Raw genomic sequence first — 24,030 nt, 5'->3', positions numbered from 1 at the left:
AGAGGACTCGAAATTTGTCGTGAGCTAAATCTGGTGGGCAGAAAAGTTTACAGATATCTATAATTGTTCAGGATCGCGATGGATTGGGCTAACTAAGGCCTAAGTTTATCTGAAGCTACCTGCTATGCTAAAGGTTGAAGCCTGGATCTTCATGTCTACCTTATGCCTAATATCCAGCCTGCGCCATACTGATTAAATGAGTAGTTAAGTTTGACACTGAGTCAATCCGCCCACACATCAGAATGGTAAAAGGCAACACAACTCTTTTACAAAACACTTTTTAATGTCATTTTTTGGGGGGAGTGGAAGGCAAACGGGATCTGCACCCTGTAGCCTAGACTAGGTCATAACAGTAACTTCCTTTTTTCCTACAGAGTTGCTTCATTTTACACCTGATGTTGAGTCCACTTGTTTATTGTTCACAGACATTAAAAAGGTAACAAGACAATTAACATTTGAGAAACAAAATTAGGAAACGGAAATTATTCAAGAATGAACTACCAATACTAATTTAATTATCATTTACAGGTACGCCTAACCTAAAAATATTGATATTACAGAAATCACAGAACACAACTGTTATATATGCAGTTCTGAAAAAATTGTGACCACTGCAAAATTAGCAGTTTCTCTAATTTTACTATTTATAAGTATATTTGAGTAAAATTAACAATATTTTATTCTATGAACATCTGACACATCTCCAAAATTCCAAATAATAATTTGTATAGCACCTTTCATACATACATACATGCAACTCAAAGTGCTTTACAGAATAAATAAAAAAGAAACATTAAAAGGAAGCAATGACAAAAAGAAAATATTAAAAGAAATACAAGATACAAAGGAAACAAAACACAATAAAATAATGTAATAAAGTGACAAATTATAAAATAATAGACATGGAACAGTTAGCAGTTATGGAAGAGTTAGCAGATCTAAACAGGAAGGTTTTGAGACTCTTCTTGAAGCATTTATTTGCAAAAGAGAGAAATGGTCAAACAAACAAAAAATATGCAGTGCTTTCAGACCTCAAATAATGCAAAGAAAACAAGTACATATTAATTTAGAAACAGGAATACAAATTTTTAATTTCAGGAAAAGTTCAGAAGTCAGTGGAATAACCTTGCAAATGTTTCATGCATTTGGCATGCTCTCCACGAGTCTTTCACGTGGGTTTTGGTAACTTTATGCCATACTTACTGCAAAAATTCAAGTTATTCAGCATTGTTGACATGTAACCATTCATCATCTTCTTCCTTACATTCCAGATTTTCAATGGGGTTCAGGTCTGGAAATTGGGCTGGCCATGACAGGGTCTTGATCTGGTAGTCCTTGAACAACACATTGATAGTTGTGTGGCATAGAGCACTGTCTTGCTGGAACTAGTCCTCAGAAGGGAGCACTGCCACAGCAAGAAGCAAGTTTTCTTCCAAGATAACATTGTATATGGCTTGATTCATGCATCTCTCGCAAAGATTAATCTGGCTGATTACTGCCTTGCTGAACCATCCTTAGATCATCACCAGTCCTCCATGAAATATCACAGTAGATGCAGGTCTCCATCTAGCCAAACAGGTGTTAGGCAAAGCCAATAATGGGACTAATTAGAGATGAGGACCTTACTCCAGTCCACTATGGTCTAATCCTTATGGCAGGGGTACTCAACTAAATTTGTCCGCGGTCCAATTTTGGCAGATACCTGTGACCTGAGGTCCGGTGCGGCGGGGGTGGCGAACGTAAGTTGTTGAGCGGGGGTGGCAAACGTAACACTCATGACGGAGTTTTTTTTCAATAGCCCTGAAATAAATGCTACGGTTTTGTTTTGGTCCGTATCCAGTTAATCAGGAATGAGATTGGGTCCGGACAGGACTGCGTTCTGGTCCGGATCCGGACCACAGTCCGCCAGTTGAGTACCCCTGCCTTATGGTCTTTTGCAAACTTCAGCCTTTTCTTTGCTTCTCATTGAAGGGCTTTGTCTAACATGACTTGACCCCTGCCTCTAGGAGCATATTTTTCTAATTGTTCTTGCCATGCACTTCACTACAGCTACCATTTGCCATTCTTTTTGTAGGTCACTTGATGTCATCCTGCAGTTGCTGCCTGACATTCAAATAAGTTGATCATCCCAGTGAGTGGAGAGGCGATTTTGCTCTCTGCCGGTCTGTAGCTTTTTTTTTGTCCCCAATGTCTGCTGCTTGTTGTAAAGAACTGCCATCTTAGACAAATTAAGGACGAAAGCAAAATTATATTCACCATATCCCTCTGCCACTAAAGACAGGATTGAGCCCTTCTTTTCCTCACACAATACTTTTTTCTTTTATGGTCAATAGTAATTTATTTTATTCCAATTGCTTTGAGCTATTTCTAGCACTTTTCTCCCAGCATGTCCTATTGCAAGAAGATAGTGATGACCACAGCAGTGTTTTTATATATACCTTTCCTCATTAAATGAGATTTAGTTCGGGTGATCAAATAATCAGAACCACATTAAGTAGAATGATGTGGAATTCAACTGACACTGCAATGGAAGTCATGCATATAGTTGCTGATTTTAGAAAACTTTACAGTGGTCTCAATTTTTTTACAGAGCTTACACACACACACACTATATATATACACACATATAGTACACACACACATTTGTATGCATGTATTACAAAATATATACATGCATACAAATGGGCAGCACGATTGCTTACACCTTGCTCTACCAGGTAAGTTGTTTTACAACCCTGCAGATCCCAAATCTAAACCCTACCAAGTTGTACAAGTATCCAACATGCAAATTGATGCTGTTCTAAAGGCCAAATATGCTGCAGCATGCCACTTATATAGGTGTAGCTAATAAATGGTCTTCTTAGTTAGTGTAATACACACATCCACTGATTCTTATTTATGCCAATACAAAGAAAGAACATACAAAAAACTTAGTCTTTGTAATCTTCTCATGTGCAAGGTGTAAATGTATTTCTCTCCTTAGACCTTTAACCCCCACTTCATGATTAGTTTTTTGGCTTGTTTTTGAGATTATTGGGCAAATCTTCAGCATTTTCTTTTTACCAAAACAGCTTACAGCTTGTCCTGCGATTGCTGATGTTGCCACATAGTGGGATTGTCTCACTCTTGTACTAATTTGTCACTTCTGAAATGAAAAGGAAACAATAATGAAAGAAAAGACACAAATCATGTTCATGTGTTGGTTTCATCAAGATGCTGAAAATGCAGAAACAGTAAAAAATCTGTTCCAAAGAACCCTGCGTTAAGCTGTCTAATTCATGCCTATACTTCCCCTGCAAAACAAAAATATTGTGGCAAAGTTGGTGTTTCTAAAATATTAATGCAGTCTTTATCACCTTAGTTACTGATGATGTTTATACTAAATCTTTTTTATCTGTTTTAGTTTGATGCAAAGTTTGCATTAGTGTGCAGCAAAGAATCACTTCTTCACAGGATGCTAAAAGTGAGAATTCCTAAACAAAATTCCTAAAACAAACCTGAAAACCCAGTGTGTGTGTGTGTGTGTGTGTGTGTGTGTGTGTGTGTGTGTGTGTGTGTGTGTGTGTGTGTGTGACTAATGAGTGCATAGCAAAAATGCTTTGGTTAACTGTTTTGACATGAATTATCAAATCAGGTCCCTTGCAAAGTTGTACATTTTACTACAGCCTTAGTACATAACATTAATACAGACACCTCCCTTTTAGATAATTCTTCATCACAATTTTGTAACAGCAACTACATTTTCTTCAACATTTACTGTTTGCTCTCACCGAAAGCCATGCCCTCTGGATTGTTTTTCCCAGGGTTTCTTTCATCCCTTCCATCATTAATACAATCTGAAAAAAGAAAGTTAATTCATAATTTTAGAGCTGTATAAACCTAGTCAGTAGTGGCAGGTAAACAAAACTTAGTGACACTTTTTAAATCTGGATTTAGTCCAGTTAAAATGCTTGACAATTGCCATTTAAAAAAAAAATAAATAAATAAAAATGTTTTTATACACTTTGATAAATTAATAGCACTGGACTACACAACTATGCCCTTCAAAGCAATAACAAGCCCAGATCTGCATACATGAAATATATATCCTGAAATAATATAACTGACACACCCAACCTGTTTGGAAATTTGTTAGATTCAGGACACATTTTTGTGATCAGAGAAACAAATAGTTGTATAAATCATACATAGTCAATTTTATCAAGTAAAAAAAAAAAAACATTTCACATTTCCAAGATAGGACACCAAGAATTTCCACTAAATACTATACCCAATTTCTTCTTTTTCCAAAGTATGAAACCTACGACCACAAACCCAATGAGGAGGAAAACGACAAGGCCTATAATATATCCCAGGATTTCAGGAGAACCTGCATAAAATAATAATGGTATTTAAAAGAAAATTAAGCTAGCATCAATAAATTGTTGACATTCAATATACTGTATAACAGACATCATTATGTAAAACAGTGGAGTGATATGTATTCAATAATTTTTCATCCATTATTGTGGAGCACACTTTAATCGTAGCCCAAACATATTACACTGTAGCCATAAATGGCAAAATGACCAGTATTTATTTTTAAAACAGAATTACCTGCGAAACAGTCCTTCAGCTGGAACTGTATGGACATGTTGTTCACTTTGTTTGCTGCAGTGCAGTAATAGATGTTGGTTTTGCTTTCACTTTTGATTTTAATTTCGCTCCCACCTTGGGTGAATCCATTTGGCCCCTGCCATGTATAATTGACAAGATCTGCTGGACCCGCTGAACATCGCAGTGTTAGGGTTTCAGTCGTTGGCTGACACGTCACGTTTACACTTAATACTGGATCTGAAGAGACATTTTAGACATAACGTAAAAATACTTTATGCAATACAGAAAGCATACAGAAATCAAAATTCCAGTTATTAGCATCTGAAGTAAATTTTGACATAGTCAAAAGGGCAAGCTAATATGACTAAGTATCACCAATGTGCTATTCTGACAGATACACACACACACACACACACACACACACACACACACACACACACACACACACACAACCTTCAAATATCCAATATGCTTTTTGGTATAAAGGGATGCAAAAAAAACTGCCAATTGGCTCTAGTAAAATAGAACACATATTTCAACAAAAGCTAAATCTATGCCACTGCATGCATTTTTCTCTCAAGTTTATACATACAAAGCACTCACCAATTACTGTAATCTTAAATTCGCCTTGCTTTAACTGTCCGTTAATCTGGATTTCATACTCATAGGAGCCACTGTTACTTTTATGTAGTTTGTGAAATGTGAGACTTCCAGTTAAGATATCTAAATCAGCTTGTTCTTTAAATCGATACCAATCCGTATTGTCATTTTCATATTCGACAACTTTGTTGCTGTTATGTTTCCACAGAATGCTCTCCGGTGTTCCAGTTAATCCAGGACTGAAAACCTTCTTCTCCTGGCTGCTAACAAACTCACAAAGCACATGACCTATGAATGAAATGAAAAGAAAAGTTGAAAAAAATGAAATGAAAAGACTAGTTACATTACAGTAACTTCGTGCACCATGAAATATAAGCTTAACAAAGAAAATGATATTCGGTACTTGGACACAGACTATTTCAGGAAATATTTCGATATTGCTTTCTATATTGGAATAAAACAAGAGTAGTTGGACGTTAAGCTACACTGTTTTGAAGTAACTGGCTTCTTCTTAGGAAGCAAAGTAGTATGTAGAAAAAATTATATTAATTTTACCAAGAGTTCAGCAGACCCGAGTTCTCGTAGTCTGTTTTCTTTCATTAAAAAACCTACAGAGTACTAATTCAGAACTAATTCAGTCTTCTGAAGCGGTAGGAGGAGAAAGGCGGTGTCTTCATGAGCGTAAGCGGCTAGCTAGCTAAGTTAGTTATGTGTCCTTGCTAACTAACAGGTTAGCTAGCTAGCTGATACTACTGCTCTCTAAAATCACCATCCTCGCAGACTTCACAAAGGACCCTTGCCAATCTAAACAAACAATCGTAAAGGGAAGGGTCCTTTGTGAAGTCTGCGAGGATGGTGATTTTAGAGAGCATCGCATTTCGGAGCCGCTTTTCTTGACAGGTTTATCAGTAAAGCAGCTAGCTAACGTTGGTTAACGCTAGTTAGCCACCGAGCTATGCTATGACAAACTTAAGTGATATCACTCGAACATTATTTATAAAGAAAGAACAAGCCAAAATGTATTATTTTACTTACCAACATCGAAAACAATAAGACACACGACAAAACACCGTACGCATATTTTACTTTGCATTTTTGCCACACAACAAGGGCGTAATGCGTTATGGAGAATTTTGTTCTAGACGAACTTCCCGTTCCTTGGCTGCGCATGCGTTGACTTGACTGCAGGGTTGCCAGGTCCTACAAAAATATCCAGCCCAAAATCAGTTTAAAACACGTCCTTCTGAAGTTTAACCTAGCCCAAAACATGTCTATCACACATTTGAAGCAAGCAAATGGCAAAACTATGAGTCTATAACCTAGTATTTTGTTTATGAGTGATTTATTATCAGTATTGCTATTTATATAATAATGATTATTAATTACTTTAATATAAAGTAATTAATAATAAGTAAAATGAGTAAGTAAAAAGATTTTCTTTTTTGTTACTAATTGCTAATTGTTACTATTAAATGGTCTTGACTGGGATATAAAACTGATAAAACACTAATGTTATATTATTAATTACTAATATAATATTGTAATAATATTATATATATATATTAGTGCTGTCAATTCCAGGTGCCGCGATTAAAAGTCCTCACCAGGATTTTGCTCAAGCTTGCTAGATTTTCTAATTAGCAATCCAGGTAAAATTAGTGGAATCAACACAATCCAGGAAGCCTGAGCAAAATCCTGGTGAGGACTAGTAATAGTCCTATAAGTAATCTATAAGTAATATAGAATCACATAACTGGATCATTTTGTATTAAATGGTGCTGTAAAATGTGAACTGCTCTGCTCAGTTTATCCGTAACCGAGAGGGGGAGAGGGAGAGGGGGGGCAGCAGTGTTGAATTTGTGTGGAGAGGACAAGCAACATGCTCCCAAAATGATCCTGTTCAATTATAAAGATTATGCTGTTGTGAATAAAAGAAGAACTGCAACATGCAAGACATGTGGAGTCAGGATAAGAGATGGAGATGCAACCACTTCAAACTTTGTCTGACATTTGAGCCTGCACAAACAAAAGTAAGACTCTGCTATGTATATTTCACATAATGCTATAACGGTTGGCTAGCTAGCTGGGATATGATAACTCAGGGGTCGAAAATTAACTTTTACAAGGGTCCACATGAGCAACTTGACTTGTGTCAGCGGTCTGCACCAACGATTATTCGAAAGCGGGGGGACGGACGTACGGACGAACGAAAGTCACTGAGATGGGGGGGGGGGGGGGGGGGTGGTGACGACAACAATTGCGACGACATCTCACTCAAGCGAACCGAATCACCTCTCACTCAAGCGAACCGAATCACCCAAAAGCCTAACGTTAGTTAGTCTGACTAACTTAATATACTACTAATCAACTGCATCAATTGTGTTAAATATTGAAATTACATCTGGTGACTTGACTAGGACTTGAAGTTTAAGACTTGGGACTTGACTCGAGACTCACTTGTATTGACTTGGGACTTGACTCGAGACTTGATTGTATTGACTTGGGACTTGACTCGAGACTTGATTGTGAAGACTTGAGACTTACTTGTTACTTGCAACTTAGTGACTTGTTCACCTGTCTGACAAAAACTGTCAAAATTTTGATATATTTTTTTCTGTTTTGCATTCACAACATATACTTTCTGCTCTTGATGTTAAGAATTTTGCCTGCAGATTTACTTTTGCTTCTGTGGAACTTTGGAGACAAAAATCACTCCATAGAATTCTGCCATTAGCAATATCTTCCAGTAATGCCAACGCTGCCATCTCCCAAGAACTCCAGCGCAACGTTTCATACATGTTTATATAATTTAGGCTACATACGTATGCCTGGAGTGAAAGTGTCATGGGTGTACGCACTCTCTCATGTTCAAGTACATCTGACCATTTGCATGAAACATATCGTACGCAATGTTTTTGTACGTACGCACCGTTATTACATGAGGCCTCTGATTCTTAGTGTCAACTTGTACACGTTTGCCTTGTTTGCCTACGCCCGCGGTAATTTAGTAGCCCAACTAAGTAGTAGCCCAAAAAAGCATCCTGCCACCCCCGAATTTTCACCCACAACTGGATTTTCAAACAAGCTCAATTTGGCGTGAAAACCGCATACCTGGCAACTCTGCTCAACTGGGAACCTTCAAGCCGTCCTCGGAAAGTCCCACTTATACTGTGGATGAGCTGCCTATATCTACTCACTTTTAGAATAGATTTTAAGGTTCTGGTGATTATTTTAAAATGAGTGTTAGATGTTAGAGTCAGGTCTCTGATGTCTTCAAATAACAATCTACTGGTGATTCCTAAAACCCGGATAAGGATTGGAGAGGGTGCTTTTAGCCAGGGGCGGATCTAGAAAAATATATGGGGTGGCGAGAGGGGGGCAGGAATTTTTGAGGGGTGGCAACATATGGCAGATGTACTGTATATATTCTGAATTTAATCAGTTTGATGAGAAATAGTATGTACACACTACAAAAGGGCACAGGCTGCCATTAACAAACTCATACAGGCAAACTTAATCCCATACGATCAATGTCTTGCATTTGAGGTTTCATGTGAAAAAGTTCATATTATGAATGACCATATAATGTAATAAATTTAAAGGTGAATATTTAGGTGAACATTATCAAAGGAAAGGCAATACAATAAGACACAGGTGATGAATGGCAGATGTTTGAGAGGGAAAGCAAACAGTTTTTGACTGTGTCAGAATGTCAAAAACTTACCCATGAAAATCGATGGACTGAGCTGTACTAAGGTGAACATAAACACAATGTGGCAATAAAAGGGTCAAGGCACTCAAACAAGGTTCTGGACATTGCTTTTATTGTTTACTCAGAACAGACATTCACCCCCATCACACTGTGTTAACACACTAACATTTTAGCCTGGGGGAGTATTTTTAGGTTAATTTGTTTAATTTTGGAATTTAGCAATAGATATATTGTACACAAAATATTAAAACTCTGTCCCCATCTCACCACACTTTCACACGTACAAGTTTCCTCAATGATTCATATTTAAGCAAAAATGAATATTTATATTTATTTGAAGAAGTCTAAGCAGTGTCACTTAAATACACCTTATAGCAAAATGTTTTTTTTTTCTCACCTGGAGATTGTTGGTGATGGCTCAGACACTCTCCTTTCCCTTTCACTGTATGAGTGAACCTGCATGTTATCTTGTCTCTCGCTCTCCTCATCTTGGTGATGCTCTCCCTCCACCATATCTTCACCGCTGTGGTGTTCTCCCACCTCCTCCTGTCCCTGGTGCTATTGGACTTGTATTCTATTGGTGTCATGTTTGTGTTGCCCTTCTCTCTCCTTCCACCTTGTCCTTCTCTCCTCTCTCTCCTTCCACCTCATCTTCCTTTACCTTGCTCGGTTATTTTCTATCTCACTCGCCTTTCTCTTTGGTGAGAAAAAACTGTATTGGAGATTGAAGGTTTGCGCTCGTAAATGTCAAATTGCCCATAACTTTCCTTTTAATTCGGTGGCAGCAGAGGAGGCAAGGCTTTCTTTTAGGGTGACATTTGCCACCCTATGCCACCCCGGTAGATCCGCCCCTGCTTTTAGCAAATATAGTCCAAAGCTCTGGAACTCTCTTCTTGAGGAACTCAGAAACATTTCATCCCTGTACACCTTCAAGAAATCCCTCCTGTGTAGATCTGCATTTCTGTAGGCGATTTCTATGATTTTATCTTTTTATTAAATTAAATTACATTTCATGTCTATTGCATTACATTACATTTTTCTATTTATTTAATAATTCCTTTAATTGTTCATTGTCACCCTTTTCCATGACAGGTTCATACACAAGTTAGAAGAAGTTTCATGACACTGAGAAAGTTTTAGGTTAGTTGGACAAGGTCCTCTGCATAATTTATTTATTTACATATAGATTTTTTTCTGATGCTGGTTAAGTGAATGAAAAGTTTTCCCTCTAACAGAGTTATCAAATCCTGGTGAGTGTTCTGTTAGCAAAACACTATGGGATGGTGATCCAGCTTGTACAAATGCAATGTAATTGTAGACCACGTCCGATTATATATATCTTAATCAGTCAGGATGTATAGAGTGATTGTTAGGAATCTGGGAATATTGATTAATGTGTATGTACTAGGGTGCCTCGTGAAGAGAAGAGGAAAGTAAAGAAATCATAATTGAAGGTCCTAGATAACTAGGACGACATTATCTTTATCATGCATTACAAGGGTAATTCTAGGAGAACTAAGTCTTTGTCTAGATCATCCTCCCCCTGGTAACTGCCATGGGCATCAGGTTGAGGGTTTCTGCACCTGACGAACTTGACTACAGTCCCTGACATAAGTTCTGTCGCTTATCCATGTTGTGGATGAAAATCAAACGGGAAAATCAAACAAATAATTCACTTCATATACAAATATATGCTTCATAACACTGGTGAATGATGTTGTGGTGCTATTAGAGCCATATAAAATTTTGTGTGACTTCCACGAGCTTGAAGGACCGCATCCATGCAGTCATGAAGTCATCAGGAGTACCAAATAATCCAGTCTTACATGCCTCCCAGAGTTCATCAAAATTATTTGGTTTTGTCTTCCAAGCTTCCTCTTTCATCATACCCCAAACACGCTCAATGATGTTCATGTCTGGTGACTGGGCTGGCCAGTCCTGGAGCACCTTGATCTTCTTCGCCTTGAGGAACTTTGATGTAGAGATGGATGTATGAGATGGAGTGCCATCCTACTGCAAAATTTGACCCCTTTTATGATTGGGAATGTAAGATGTAGCTAATACTTCTTGATATTTTAAGCTATTGATATTGCCTTCCACCTTGCAAATGTTTCGCACACCCCTATACTGAATGTAACCCCAGACCATGATCTTTCCACCACCGAACTTGACTGTTTTCTGGGTGAATCTTGGATCCATACGGGTTCCAGTAGGTCTCCTGCAGTATTTGCAGCGGCTGCGGTGTAAATCAACTGAAGATTCATCTGAGAAATCCACTTTCTGTCACTTTTCCAGCATCCATCTGTTTAGCAGGCTGTGGGTTTTTTACCTGCCTTTTGTTTAGCGCTGGCTTCTAGGCACTGATTCAACCATGGAGGCCATTTTGGGATAGAATCCTACAAACTGTTCTAGTTTACACAGGAACTTGAGGTGACCAGGCCTGGTGGAGCTCTGCTGCAGTGTAAGAGGGACTGGCTTTGGATTCTCTAACCAACAAACGTTCCTCCCGAGCAGTTGTCTTGTAGGGTCTGCCGGACCTGGGTTTGTCAAAAACTTTTTTTTTTTGTACTTGACACTGAGACACATTAAAGGTGCCAGCCACCTCTGCAGTGGATTTGGTCTTCAGCGTCTTGATAATGAAGGCTTTGGTCACAGGATGGATTTTTGGCATGTTGTCAGAGGTCAAGTTGCAGTGCAAGTGAAGGTGTGGGATGCTGGAGTTCTTTTTATACACACCCACTAATTAACCAATCAATTAGTGAGCACAGGTGAGGCTGCAAACTAGGGTTGGGTGCATTATATGACAAGGCGACAACTTTTGTCTTGCCAAAATCTGACTTTTCTGTGTTGATTAAATGATCAATATTTCTGCAGTAAAGCAAATTAATTTTTGTAAATTAAATCTCATTTGGGAGGGTTTCAGCTTTCATATGAGTCATTTCTAAAACAAATCGATGAATTTAAAGTCAGGTTATAAGCTTTTCCACAACATGGATAAGTGACAGAACTTATGTCCGGGACTGTAATGGCGCATTTCCACTAGAGCCTGCTTGGCGCGGTACGGTTCGATTCGCGACAGTTTGTGAGTGTTTCCATTAGTACCAGGTACCAGTTTGCCGGTACCTTCAGGTACTTTTTTCATACCTACTCGCTCGAGGTTCTAACCATTCCAAAGCAGACCACTTCTGTGACGTGGAAGAACAGCATGACACCGATTGGCCAGAGAGTGTCGTCACAGGTTGCGTCACAGGAGAGCGACTCCTCCGCTATCGACTCCTCAGCCATTTTTAAAACCCAAGGAGAGAAGAATGGAGGACCAAAAGTCTGTTCCCTGGTCAAACAAACCTTTCTGTTAATAATCAGTGATCAAAAAATCCAGGGCGAACTGGACAGGGCCACTAGAAATGTAAAGGTTTTTAGCGAGGTTTCTGCGCTAATGGCCACTCATGGCTACCAGCGGTCCGTTCAGCAGTGCCGGTCCAAGCTAAAAAGCTTAAAAGCGATTACTGGGCGGTGAAGGACCATAACGGACGCAGCAGAGCAAACCGCAAAGACTGGAAATGGTTCCAGCAAATGGATGCCATATACGGTCACCGGCCAGCCAGTAACGGAAGAGAAAACGTGCTGGACACGGCAATGTCGGTGCTGGAGGCCATGGAGAATGGTGAGTGTATTGTGATTTCATAGTTTTAACTAGGCTCGTAAAAGACGTAATATGAACGCATCTATTGTAAACGCAGGAATTTAGAGCTGTGTTTGTAGTTAATGTTACCACCACAGTCACTACTGTACAATAGCTAGCTCTTAGCCACAGCGTGGAGCCTTGCTAGTTAGCTGTAGCCATAAACAAAGCATGAGCAGCGATGACGTGCTACACATTTTGTGCAGTTACGCTATATTGTTGTTGCTTTCACGGGAATGCTTGTTTTTAATATTTGTTATTTTTTACGTTCAAGATTCCCCTTCCACTGACGAGGCGAGCGCTTCTTTGGAACATCCCGCCTCCCCCGCATCATCCGTGTCATACACGGAACCAGCGGTCTCTACACCAGCTGGATCACAAACGCCTGTCCGGCGGCCCAATACAGGTGAGGAACACAAAAAACATGTGAAGCACCGGAGTAGCATGAGTACCGAGTGCATTTCAGTTTTACTAATCAACTCCCATTACCCTCTTTTTTTGTCAAGGCAAGCGAAAAAGGACCCAGATGGACCTGGATATTGGCGCACATCTTCTGGAGATGAAGGCACAGGATGTGCAGATGCACGAGCAGCGTGAGGAGCACATCCAGCTGCTGCTCCGTGATTGTCGCGAGGCCCGGGAACAAGAAGCCGAGCTGAGGAGAGCGGAGTTGGCGGAAAATGTTTCCTTCAACTGGGCTTTCCTCGGGGTGCTTGGCGAACTTGTGAACTCCATGCAAGACAGACGCCAGTAAAAGCACACAAAATGTTGCTTGTAGTACTATATTTATTTCATATAAAGCTATACGTTATTTTTAGGTAATTTGCTTTTTGCACTTTTTTTTTAACTATAACTATATTATTTACATATTTTGTACTTTAAATATTTATATTTCATAATAAAGTTTAATTTCATTTGATTGTATGACTGATGCTTTTTATGCAGGGTGTGTTCAGCCTGTTTGAGTAATACCAAATTATTATCAATAATTAGAGCAACCACATATAATAATGAAGATAAAGATAAATAAGATACAATAATGGTATGTGTTAAGGGGCATCGACCGGTGTTGTGGTCGCATACAAATGATGTCACGACACTACAACCCACGCGCCAACAGCGACTCCACCCACATTGTGGTGGTCCACCATTGTAATGGAAACACAACGCGACCGTTCCGTTGCGAATCGATCCGTATTCTTCTGCCCTCAGTTAACTGTTCTGTAATCAACCTAGACAGTGAGCTAAACATTAAAGGACTCAGCAATGATGAGACGATGTGACGTTGTTTTGTTCTTTACTGAGACCCTTTTTTACTGTAAAACTGTAACAAAACGAGAATTGACAATGTACATAAATGTTTGTCATAAAATAAATATACTTCCATAAACATACTGTCACAAGTCATTACACAAATGAACATTTACGTGCCCTTTAGCCAAAACTAACATAAACAGAACTGAATCGTGAAAGAAACTACAGACAAAGAAGCTATTTAACATACGACAAGCTATTGTGTGGTTCTTACACTTACAGATTATGATTTGCCAAGGCTCACAGGTGATATGAAGATTTATTTTTTGTGCTCGAATGGCCGTTTTCTAATCTCCTTGCTGCTTATAGCCACTGGCCGTTAGATGGCGCGATTTAAACGAAAACAGAACAACAAATGTAGCAAGGGTGCCCCTTGTGGCGCAAAAGAGAATTACAATGTTGACCAACCGGGTCTCGCTGCAAGTGTACGGGACAGAACACTCCCCACCTGACATTAAAGAGATGTCACCATTCATCTAATTTGAGCACACTGTTAAAAAATGGGAACTGTACAAGTCAAGAATTGTCTTTAGACACCAACAAAACAACTTCAGTTATAGGACGCACATAATGTCTTTGCTCGCCCTTACGGAAAATCTTGACCTCTATCTTTCTGACTCGGCCATCTTCACTGGGAAAAGTCTTTGTAATTAGACCAAGTGGCCAGTTATTTCTATTCTCAAGGGTCTCTTTCAGCAGGACCACATCCCCTGTTTGTAGATCTGGTCTCACCACTCTCCACTTGCGACGATCTTGAAGTCCAGTGATATATTCTTTCTGCCACCGCCCCCAGAAGATGGTGGCCAAGAGTTGCACACGTCTCCACTGCGCTCTAAACAGGTCATGGCTTTCAAACTGGCCAGGCGGCGTAGGGGGTGCACCAACCTTTTGGGTAAGCAGCATGGCAGGAGTGAGAATAACTGGGTTGTCTGGGTCTGTAGAGACAGTTGTGAGTGGCCGTGCATTTACTATGGCTGTGACTTCAGCCAAGAATGTCACTAACACCTCATGTGTGAGTTTTGTGTTTCTTTGTTCTAGCAGCATTGCATCAAGAATCCGACGAGTAACTCCAATCATGCGTTCCCAGGAGCCTGCCATATGCGATGCATGTGGTGGATTAAACTGCCACTTACAGCCACTGTTTCTAAGGAAGGCATCAATTTTTTTATCATTGCAACCATTCTTGTCAATTTGCAGTTCCTGGCAGGCGCTCACAAAGTTAGTCCCACAGTCTGATCTGAGCAACTTCACAGCACCTCTGATTGCGAAAAAACGGCGCAATGCATTTATGAAAAATGATGTGTTCATTGATTCAATGATTTCAACGTGAATGGCGCGTGTGCTCATGCACGTAAAGATCACTGCCCACCTCTTTGCATCTGCTTGACCTCCCCTTGTTTTCCTGATGGTAACAGGCCATGGGCCAAATACATCAAGGCCCACAGATGTGAATGGGGGATCCATGGAGAACCTGTCTTCTGGCAAATCAGACATGATTTGTTCTTGCTGTTTGCCTCTTGTGTCTGCCCTGATGGCTCACCTTCATATGAAAGTGTCTGATTATGAGCTGGGTAAGGTGATGTTTCCCGGAGATGAGCATGGGATGCGTCTCATCAGATGTTAACTGTGCTCTTTTTAGCCTCCCACCGACTCTGAGAACCCCATTTATGTCGATAAATGGGCTCAATTTGCTGAGTGGACTTGAATTTTTGATGGGCTCACCTCTTTCAAGACGTTTGATGTCTTCTGCGTACAGTTCTCTCTGGACGGTGCGAATGATGGTGGCTTTGGCTTGGTTAAGCTGGTTTTCATCCAGATGTCCACTGCATTTGTGCCACCCTTGACATGTGTTTTCTGGACTGTGTCTGAAGGACTTGACAATGTGTTGAAGTCTGGCAATGGCTCTCAGTAGCAATTTCCAGCTAGAAAACCTTTCAAACCGTGCACTTCCAAGCATATCCTTTGACAGAGTGGTGGCACATGTTGTTGCCTCTGGACGCAGTTCAGTGTCATTCTCTGGGTCAATGAGATCAAATGGTTGTTTCTGTGTCAGACGTTGGTTGGAGTCCGTGAGAAATGCGGGTCCGCTCAGCCATATGGAGTGAGAAAGCTGCTGAGCAGGTAAAGCGCGTGTGGCATGGTCAGCTGGGTTTAAGTGAGTCGGCACATAATGCCACTGATGAGCTTGTGTAGAGTGCTTAATGCGTTCGACTCTGTTATGGACGTAAACATAAAAGCGTCTCCTTTCATTAAAGATGTATCCCAGCACTACCTTGGAGTCTGTGAAGAAGCTCACCTGATCTGCTTTGATGTCCAGCTCTTCCAGGACTAATTCAGCCACTTCTACTGCCAGCACTGCTGCACAGAGCTCCAGTCTTGGTATAGTAATGTCTGGTTTAGGAGCGAGTCTTGTCTTGCCAATAAGAAAGCCCACTTCACTGTGACCTTCTGCGTTTGTGAGTTTGAGATAGGCAACAGCACCTACTGCCTTAGTGGAAGCATCACAGAAAACATTTACCTCTTTTCTCTGTGCAGCAGAGAGTGGAATGGAGGTGTACATTCTGGGGATTGTAAGCTGTTGCAAGTGTTTTAAAGAGTCTTTCCACCTTTGCCAATTATCCTGTTTTTCTTTTGGCAGTTCAGTGTCCCAGTCGCACACATCTGATGCAATGTCTCTCAATATGGTTCTGCCTTCAATAATGACAGGCGCAGCAAAGCCGAGGGGGTCATACAAACTGTTAATGACTGACAGTACACCACGTTTGGTGAAAGGCTTTTCACTGCTTGCTACCTGGAATTTGAACAGGTCTGCGGACAGGTCCCAGCACAAGCCTAAGGTGCGCTGCATGTGTGGTGAAGTCTGTCCTAGTTCAAGGTCCTGCATGCTAGTTGCGAGGTCTTCATTTGGGAAGGCACTGGTGATGGCTGAACAGTTAGATGTTATTTTGTGCAGACGTATGTTAGATTGTGCCAGCATTTTCTGAGTTCTGCGCAGCACATCAATGGCTTCATCTGGGGAACAGAATGACTTCAGTCCGTCATCTACATAAAAGTGACGTTCAATGAATTGCCTCACATCACTCCCATATTCAGTCTCTCCCTCCACAGCTGTTCTCTTCAGCCCATAGATGGCAACAGATGGTGATGGGCAGTTTCCGAATACGTGGACCGTCATTCTGAACTCCTGCACTTCTCCATCCAGATTGTGATCTTTAAACCACAAGAAGCGAAGGTAGTTGCGGTGATCTTCTTTGACTAGAAAATTGTGAAACATCTGCTCCACATCTGCCATAGCTGCATATGGGTCAGACCTGAAACGGATCAGCACACCTACGAGACTGTTGTTGAGGTCTGGCCCTTTAAGCAGTACATCATTGAGAGACACGTTGTTACACTGCGCACTTGAATCAAACACTATTCTGATTTTGTCTGGCTTTTGAGGGTGGTAAATGCCAAAGCTCGGGAGATACCAGCATTCTTGGTCTGGTGCAAGAGGAGGGGCAGATTCAGCATGACCCTTCCTGAAGATTTTCTCCATGAATTCCACATAATGCTCTTTCATCACAGTTTTCTTTGTCAGCGTTTTCCGGAGTGATATCAAACGACTGAGAGCTTGTTCCTTGTTGTTGGGTAGAAGCTGTCTTGGGAAACGAAATGGGAGTGGAGCCACCCAGTTATTTCCCTCATCTTTGGTAAATTCTTTATCCATAATGTTCAAGAATAGCGCATCTTCAACCGAGAGTGCAAACTTCTCATCGTCTGTAGTTTGCTGGAAAAGACGTCTACCTAGCTCATATTTTGCATCTTTAGAGGGGGAGCTTTTCTCTGTGAAATTCTCTTTAATGTGGACCACATTTTTACAGGGAGAGAGAAAGCTGTGTCGGCCATTACTGAAAACATTAGTCTTGAAAGAGTTCACAGTGGGTTTATGAGCCCCTGAGAGGCAAACATATCCTATGATTACCCACCCTAAATCCAGGCACTGAGCATAAGGTGCATCGTGAGGGCCATTTACCTGACTGCGGACCTTGTGAGCTCGAATGATGTCTCTCCCCAGGAGGAGAAGAATATCTGCTGATGGATCTAGTGATGGTATCTGTGTTGCTATTGGTCGCAGATGGGGGTGAGCGGCGGCTGCCTCTGGGGTAGGTATCTCATTTCTGTTGTCTGGGATCTGGTCACATTCGGTGAGTGTTGGCAACGGCATAGACACCTTTTCATTGATGTGCTCAATGATAAAACCATTAGCTCTGCGCCCTTTTGTGTCAGATAAGCCAGTGCACGTTTTCATAGTGTATGGGAGTGCGCTACCTTGTACACAAAAAATATCAAAAAAGGCAGACCTAGCCAGTGACACGTTGCTTTGGTCGTCTAACATTGCATACATTCTTCTCTTTTCTTTTGGGAATGCTCTGGGATACACATTAACTAAGCAAATCTTTGAGCATGACTTTCCTCGGAAGCCTGGGCCGCATATTTCTGTACAACTGGATGAGGTAATTGTGGAGCTTGGTGAGCCAGACTCCTCACCATGACTCTGTGGTGTTGTATCAGAGTCTCTGAATGACCATGGGGGTGGTGATCCTCCATGCATGGCTGAAATGTGACCACTGCTATTGCATTCGGAGCAATAGATAATGGCTTTACAGTCCTTTGCTTGGTGACTTGTAGATGAGCAGCATTTGTAACAAATAGAGTGTTCTTTAAGTAACCTCTTCCTTTCATCTAATGTTTTCAGTCTGAAGCCCCTGCATTTGGCCAGTGAATGTGGCTTCCGATGTATGGGACATTGCTTGTCTGGACTGAGAGAAAGCAATACAGCATCCTTGTCAGTTTTGTTAATGTCTGTTTTACTTACTGCAACAGGAACTCTGAACTGAGCTTGTCTTCTTGCTGTCTTTTCAACTTTTGGCGATAGTGTGCTGTGAGCTTGCAACATGAAGCTTGGATCTGTTTTCATTTCGGCATGGTCATTGACAAACTGGACGAAGTAGGAAAAGGGTGGATAGACAGCGTCATTGTCTTTTTTGTATTTTGACCCCTGTCTGACCCATGACTCTTGTACACTGTAAGGAAGTTTTTCAACTATTGGGTTTATTCCCTTTGAAGTGTCAAGGAAGCTAAGGCCTGTCAAGTAGCCTTCATTTTTTGCATATTGTAACTCAAGAAGGAGATCCGCTAGCTTCCTGCAACAGGTAAGTGTCCTTGTTGGAAATCCTTGGGAAATTCTCTAGGCGTTTAAACAGAGATGCCTCTATTACCTCTGGAGAGCCATAATTCTTATCGAGCCGTTGCCAGAGACGCAGAAGACCAGTCTCAGGATTGTTCACGTGGACTGCTCTGATCCTCATGGCGTGTTGGAGTGACTCCCCACCGAGCCACTTGGTGAGTAAATCAAGCTCTTCGCTTGCTTTGAGGTTGAGACCTTCAGTGGCATTAAAGAACATAGACTTCCAGGACAGGTAGGTTTCTGGCTTGTTGTCAAAAACTTTGAAACCTGCTGTAAGTAGATCACGGCGTGCCAGGTAGGCTGCTAAGTCTGAGATTTCAGTTCGTGGGGCCTGTGGTGGTCTGTGCTGGAAGGGTGGTTCGTCTGACCTGATGTGCTTGGATGTCGAATTTGGCTGTCCTCTGGTGGTATCTGTAGAGCATTCACATGGGTGTGGAGAGGCTGGAAATGATTGCAGATTGCGAGTGTTGCTTGAGTCAACCCGTTGTTCTGTGTCAATGTTTTCTTTGCTTTTAACATCATGACCGTTGTGAAAGTGAGTGTTAACATATTCCTGTGTTCGTCTTATGGAAGGAGGTGTAGTAATAGGAATGCCCGGGTTCACGACCTCGGTAGATTGAAGTGTTTCTTCAGCTGCAGCCTCCCATACTTGAGCTGCAGCAAGGGCTGCTTCAGCCTCACCCTCTTCCTTCAGAGCGTTCAGTGTTGCCTCAATGCGTGCCTTTTCGACCTCCATGTCTATTTGGCGTTTGGCGTACTGCGCTCTGGTTCGGGCAGCCTCTGCGTTAGCCCGTGCTTGTGCTGCAGCCTGACTCACATTTGAGCCACTGGACCGGCGTGAAGCAGAGGAATGACACTCTGACCTGACTTCAAACTGGGAGAGAGGTGGCGTGCTCCTGGGGTGTGACATCCTGAGTTACCGAATCAATTATCTCTGGTGTTGCACTTGACGTGTAGATAATCTTTTTACTCTTCTGCCCTCAGTTAACTGTTCTGTAATCAACCTAGACAGCGAGCTAAACATTAAAGGACTCAGCAATGATGAGACGATGTGACGTTGTTTTGTTCTTTACTGAGACCCTTTTTTACTGTAAAACTGTAACAAAACAAGAATTGACAATGTACATAAATGTTTGTCATAAAATAAATACACTTCCATAAACATACTGTCACAAGTCATTACACAAATGAACATTTACGTGCCCTTTAGCCAAAACTAACATAAACAGAACTGAATCGTGAAAGAAACTACAGACAAAGAAGCTATTTAACATACGACAAGCTATTGTGTGGTTCTTACACTTACAGATTATGATTTGCCAAGGCTCACAGGTGATATGAAGATTTATTTTTTGTGCTCGAATGGCCGTTTTCTAATCTCCTTGCTGCTTATAGCCACTGGCCGTTAGATGGCGCGATTTAAACGAAAACAGAACAACAAATGTAGCAAGGGTGCCCCTTGTGGCGCAAAAGAGAATTACAATGTTGACCAACCGGGTCTCGCTGCAAGTGTACGGGACAGAACACGTATCGAACCGTACCGTGCCAAGCAGACCCTAGTTGGAATGCGCCATAAGTGGCTGGTACATTTGTCTAACTGGGTTTGCAGGATTCGAGCTCGCCTTAAGTAGAAGTAGACTATACCAAAAACCAACACATATCCTAACCATACGGCAGTGGCCAGTACAGTGTCTGAGGCTCACCAGGAGTAGGAGATGGGTTGAGAGGGAGTGACAGGTAGGAATGCAATTTCCTTCAATACATCATCTACAGGGGTCATGTCAATCACTTGGGTATCTTCATACTGTATATGGGTAAAGGTATGTGCTTCTAGTTCTAGACTCTGCTCAGCAAAGAAGTCCGGTACTTCTATTTTGCTTTCGTATTGATCAGGGTTTAAATCAGGGGTGCCTACACCTTTTCAGCTTGCGAGCTACTTATAAGATGATCATGTCAAAATAATTGTAGCGAGAAGCACTCGCAGTCCGCAATATCCTTCCAAAGTTGCTAGGTCAAATCCTCAGCCATGGCTTCAGAGCGCTGTGCAAACTGTATTCCTCGATAGCTGGAAAGCTTTTGATTGAAGATAATATTTCCAATTTGTTTTTAAAGTCTCAGAACAAGGAATTAGCGGCTTCAACAAATGCCTCTTTTATCATCTCTCCTTCTTGGAAGGACTTCTTGTGCTTAACAATTAAGTGACTCACCCGAAATTATGCTTCGGTGGCTGCCTTCACTTTTGTGGTCAGATGTGAGAAAAATGACTGCTGTTCGGACAACTGGGATTTTAGTTCTTTCACATTTCTCCTTCTCAGCTCACTTTTCGGATGAAAGTCAATGTCATAGTTTTTATGAACAGTCCGAAAATGCCGCTCCACAGATGGGCAGTTGATTTTTCCGGCCACTGACAAACTTTCTGCTTCTACAAATCAGCTAGCGTAAGTTTGTATAAATTGGCTAGACGCGGTAAGTGTTCTGATTTATTCATGGCTGGTGTTGGTTTGTTTCCCTGTTCGGAGTGTGGCATGTTTAGTCTAGACCCTTTCGCCAACGATAGTGATAGTATTTGTGAGAGGTGCAAACTAGTTAATTATCTCGTGGCAAAAGTGGAAAGTTTAGAGCGCCGCATCCACTCATTATTGAGGGATAGAGAGACAGGGTCTGTAGTAGCTGTGGACGCGCCAGGGAGAACTAACGCATCCGCGACTCCGACGATAGAGCCCTCACAGCGGGGCGAATGGGTGACGTCTCGGCGGCGTAGTCGGAGAGTGAGGGCTGCAGCTACCGCTAATGCCAGCGCTAGCCCACCAGAGCACCACTCCCCGGTTCACGTGTCAAACAGGTTTGCCCCGCTCAGTGCTACACCCGCTGAGGAGCCTGTCTCACGGACTCTAGTGATAGGAGACTCTATAGTCCGACACGTGAAAGTAGCTGTACCTGTAGGGGCTCCAGCGGTTACAGTCAGCTGTTTACCGGGAGCCAGAGCACCGGACATTAGTGGCAACCTTAGACTGTTAGCCCATAGGAGATTCTCTAGGATAGTTATACATGTAGGGGCCAACGATATACGTCTGCGGCAGTCAGAAGTGACTAAGGCTAATGTTAAAGAGGTGATTAAATTAGCCCAGACGATGTCCGATGCCGTAATCTGCTCTGGCCCCATCCCAATGCGGCGCGACGATGAGCAATACAGCAGGCTCACGTCGCTAAACCGCTGGATGTCCAAGTGGTGCTCCGAAAATCAAGTGGGCTTTATTAATAATTGGAAAGAGTTTGAGGGCAAGCCTGGTCTTTTAGGCAGGGGCGGTGTTCACCCCACCCGGGATGGCGCCGCCCTGTTATCTTGGAGCATAGCCCATAGCCTGTTAGTTAGTGGGCAGAGTAGTATTAGGAGCTGCTGACTAACCAGAGTCGCGACCAGGCCGCAGACTAACGGGCTAAACCGTCTGTCTGCGAGCTGCTTAGAGGCGTCACCAAGATCCCATAGGATTGAGACTGTGTCTGTGCCCCGGGTTAAACTAAATCATAAGAAAATAGTCCGTCCTAAGTTTTTAACTAATATTCAGACTTCACATCAAATTATTACAACCTATATGACCAATCTAAAAATTGGATTAATCAATATTCGATCGCTCAACTCAAAAGTAGTTTTTATGAATAAAAACAGACCAGAAACTTATAACAGACCAGAAAATTGATATTCTATGTCTAACTGAAACATGGATTCAATCTGGTGATTATTTAACTCTAAACGAAGCCACTCCTGTGGGATATCGTTATATACATAGACCTAGATTGTCAGGCAGAGGAGGGGGAATATGTATAATCCATCGTGATTGTTTAGAAATTCATCAGAAGTACTTAGACATCTCAAACTCATTTGAGATGCAGTCTATTAATGTAATTAGTCCATCTGAAAATAAAAGTACATTTTCCCTAACTAATGTATACAGACCACCAGGGCCTTACTCAGATTTCTTAAACGATTTCACCGATTTTGCAGCAAATTTAGCAGTATGTAGTGACAAAATAATAATAGTAGGAGACTTTAACATACACTTTGATAATGCGGAGGATCCACTGACAAGGGCCTTTACCTCTGTATTGAACTCTGTCGGCATTAAACAAAACGTAGTAGGACCTACACCAGGGGTCACCATGTCGCCCGCGAGGACGTTATGAGTCGCCCGCGGGCTTGTTTTAAAAACAGCTCACTATATTGCCATGCACCAAAGCGCTGCATCGTTTATGTTTTTGCTGCTATTAGCGATTGTCCGCGGTTGCTAGTGTGACACCCTGAATGTGTAGTCACATTAAAGTAATTATTTATTTCCTATTTTATTTGTATATTCTCTTGGTTTGTGTATATATTTGTTATTGTATTGTTATTTAATGCTTCCAGCCCTGTAGGGGGAGCTAGACTCAAGGGAGCTGGCGCTAGACTGTGGTTTAGATGGGCAGCGGGAAATGGTTTTCAGATGTATCTGAGAACTCAAACCGAACACACTGTCTCATGTGTCGTTTGTTGATCCTGTTTCCCAGGTGGGTAAAAATGTGAAAGTGTACAGATATAAAAGTGTACAAAGTAGTATAGTAAGATTTGACTAGTATATGTGTATGTGTGTAAAGATTAAACTGTGTTGAATGATTTGCTATAGCCACATGCGTTGGCAGACGTTCAGGCTAGCTAGCGCTAACAATTTTAGCCTGCTTGTCACTATCCCCCGTCCTCTCATTAGTATTAGTCACCCGGCAGTACCTGTGCGCATCGCTATTGTGTTCACTTTGGTTAGTCTCTGGTTAGTCATATATGTCCTAGCTATGTGCCTGGCTGCCACCATTACACGCACGCGTTTTTCAGCAGCACTAGTAACTCTAGTAACCATGTGCTTGGCT

At 41.6% G+C, this 24,030-nt stretch overlaps 2 protein-coding genes across 2 annotated transcripts; one reads left to right on the top strand and one right to left on the bottom strand.

Moving 5' to 3' along the window:
* Positions 1-398: 398 nt before the first annotated feature.
* On the bottom strand, positions 399-6,386 carry LOC143485772 (lymphocyte function-associated antigen 3-like). The gene is made up of 6 exons (XM_076985303.1): positions 6,232-6,386; positions 5,200-5,484; positions 4,597-4,833; positions 4,271-4,369; positions 3,771-3,836; positions 399-3,145 (listed from the first exon to the last, which is right to left on the bottom strand). Exons 1-6 carry the CDS (start codon positions 6,287-6,289, stop codon positions 3,132-3,134), a joined length of 759 nt encoding a protein of 252 aa, XP_076841418.1. The 5' UTR covers positions 6,290-6,386; the 3' UTR covers positions 399-3,131.
* A 14,230-nt stretch (positions 6,387-20,616) lies between these two features.
* LOC143485893 (uncharacterized) lies at positions 20,617-22,535 on the top strand. Its single transcript, XM_076985559.1, has 2 exons — positions 20,617-20,645; positions 21,896-22,535. Exons 1-2 carry the CDS (start codon positions 20,617-20,619, stop codon positions 22,533-22,535), a joined length of 669 nt encoding a protein of 222 aa, XP_076841674.1.
* Positions 22,536-24,030: the final 1,495 nt, after the last annotated feature.

This window comes from Brachyhypopomus gauderio, unplaced genomic scaffold (genome assembly GCF_052324685.1).
Source record: "Brachyhypopomus gauderio isolate BG-103 unplaced genomic scaffold, BGAUD_0.2 sc40, whole genome shotgun sequence".
NCBI classification, from domain to species: domain Eukaryota; kingdom Metazoa; phylum Chordata; class Actinopteri; order Gymnotiformes; family Hypopomidae; genus Brachyhypopomus; species Brachyhypopomus gauderio.
The sequence above is the reverse complement of the archived record's forward strand: the minus strand, read 5'-3'. Positions and strand labels throughout refer to the sequence as shown.

Excerpts from the sequence above, each read along its gene's own strand:
- LOC143485772 (XM_076985303.1), bottom strand. The coding sequence starts at position 6,289 with ATGCAAAGTAAAATATGCGTACGGTGTTTTGTCGTGTGTCTTATTGTT. Across the intron at positions 4,834-5,199 it reads ATTTAAGATTACAGTAATTG|ATCCAGTATTAAGTGTAAAC; the intron begins GTGAGTGCTTTG and ends ATGTCTCTTCAG. Across the intron at positions 4,370-4,596 it reads GCTGAAGGACTGTTTCGCAG|GTTCTCCTGAAATCCTGGGA; the intron begins GTAATTCTGTTT and ends TATTTTATGCAG.
- LOC143485893 (XM_076985559.1), top strand. The coding sequence starts at position 20,617 with ATGTTGACCAACCGGGTCTCGCTGCAAGT. Across the intron at positions 20,646-21,895 it reads AACCGGGTCTCGCTGCAAGT|TCGGAGAGTGAGGGCTGCAG; the intron begins GTACGGGACAGA and ends TCGGCGGCGTAG.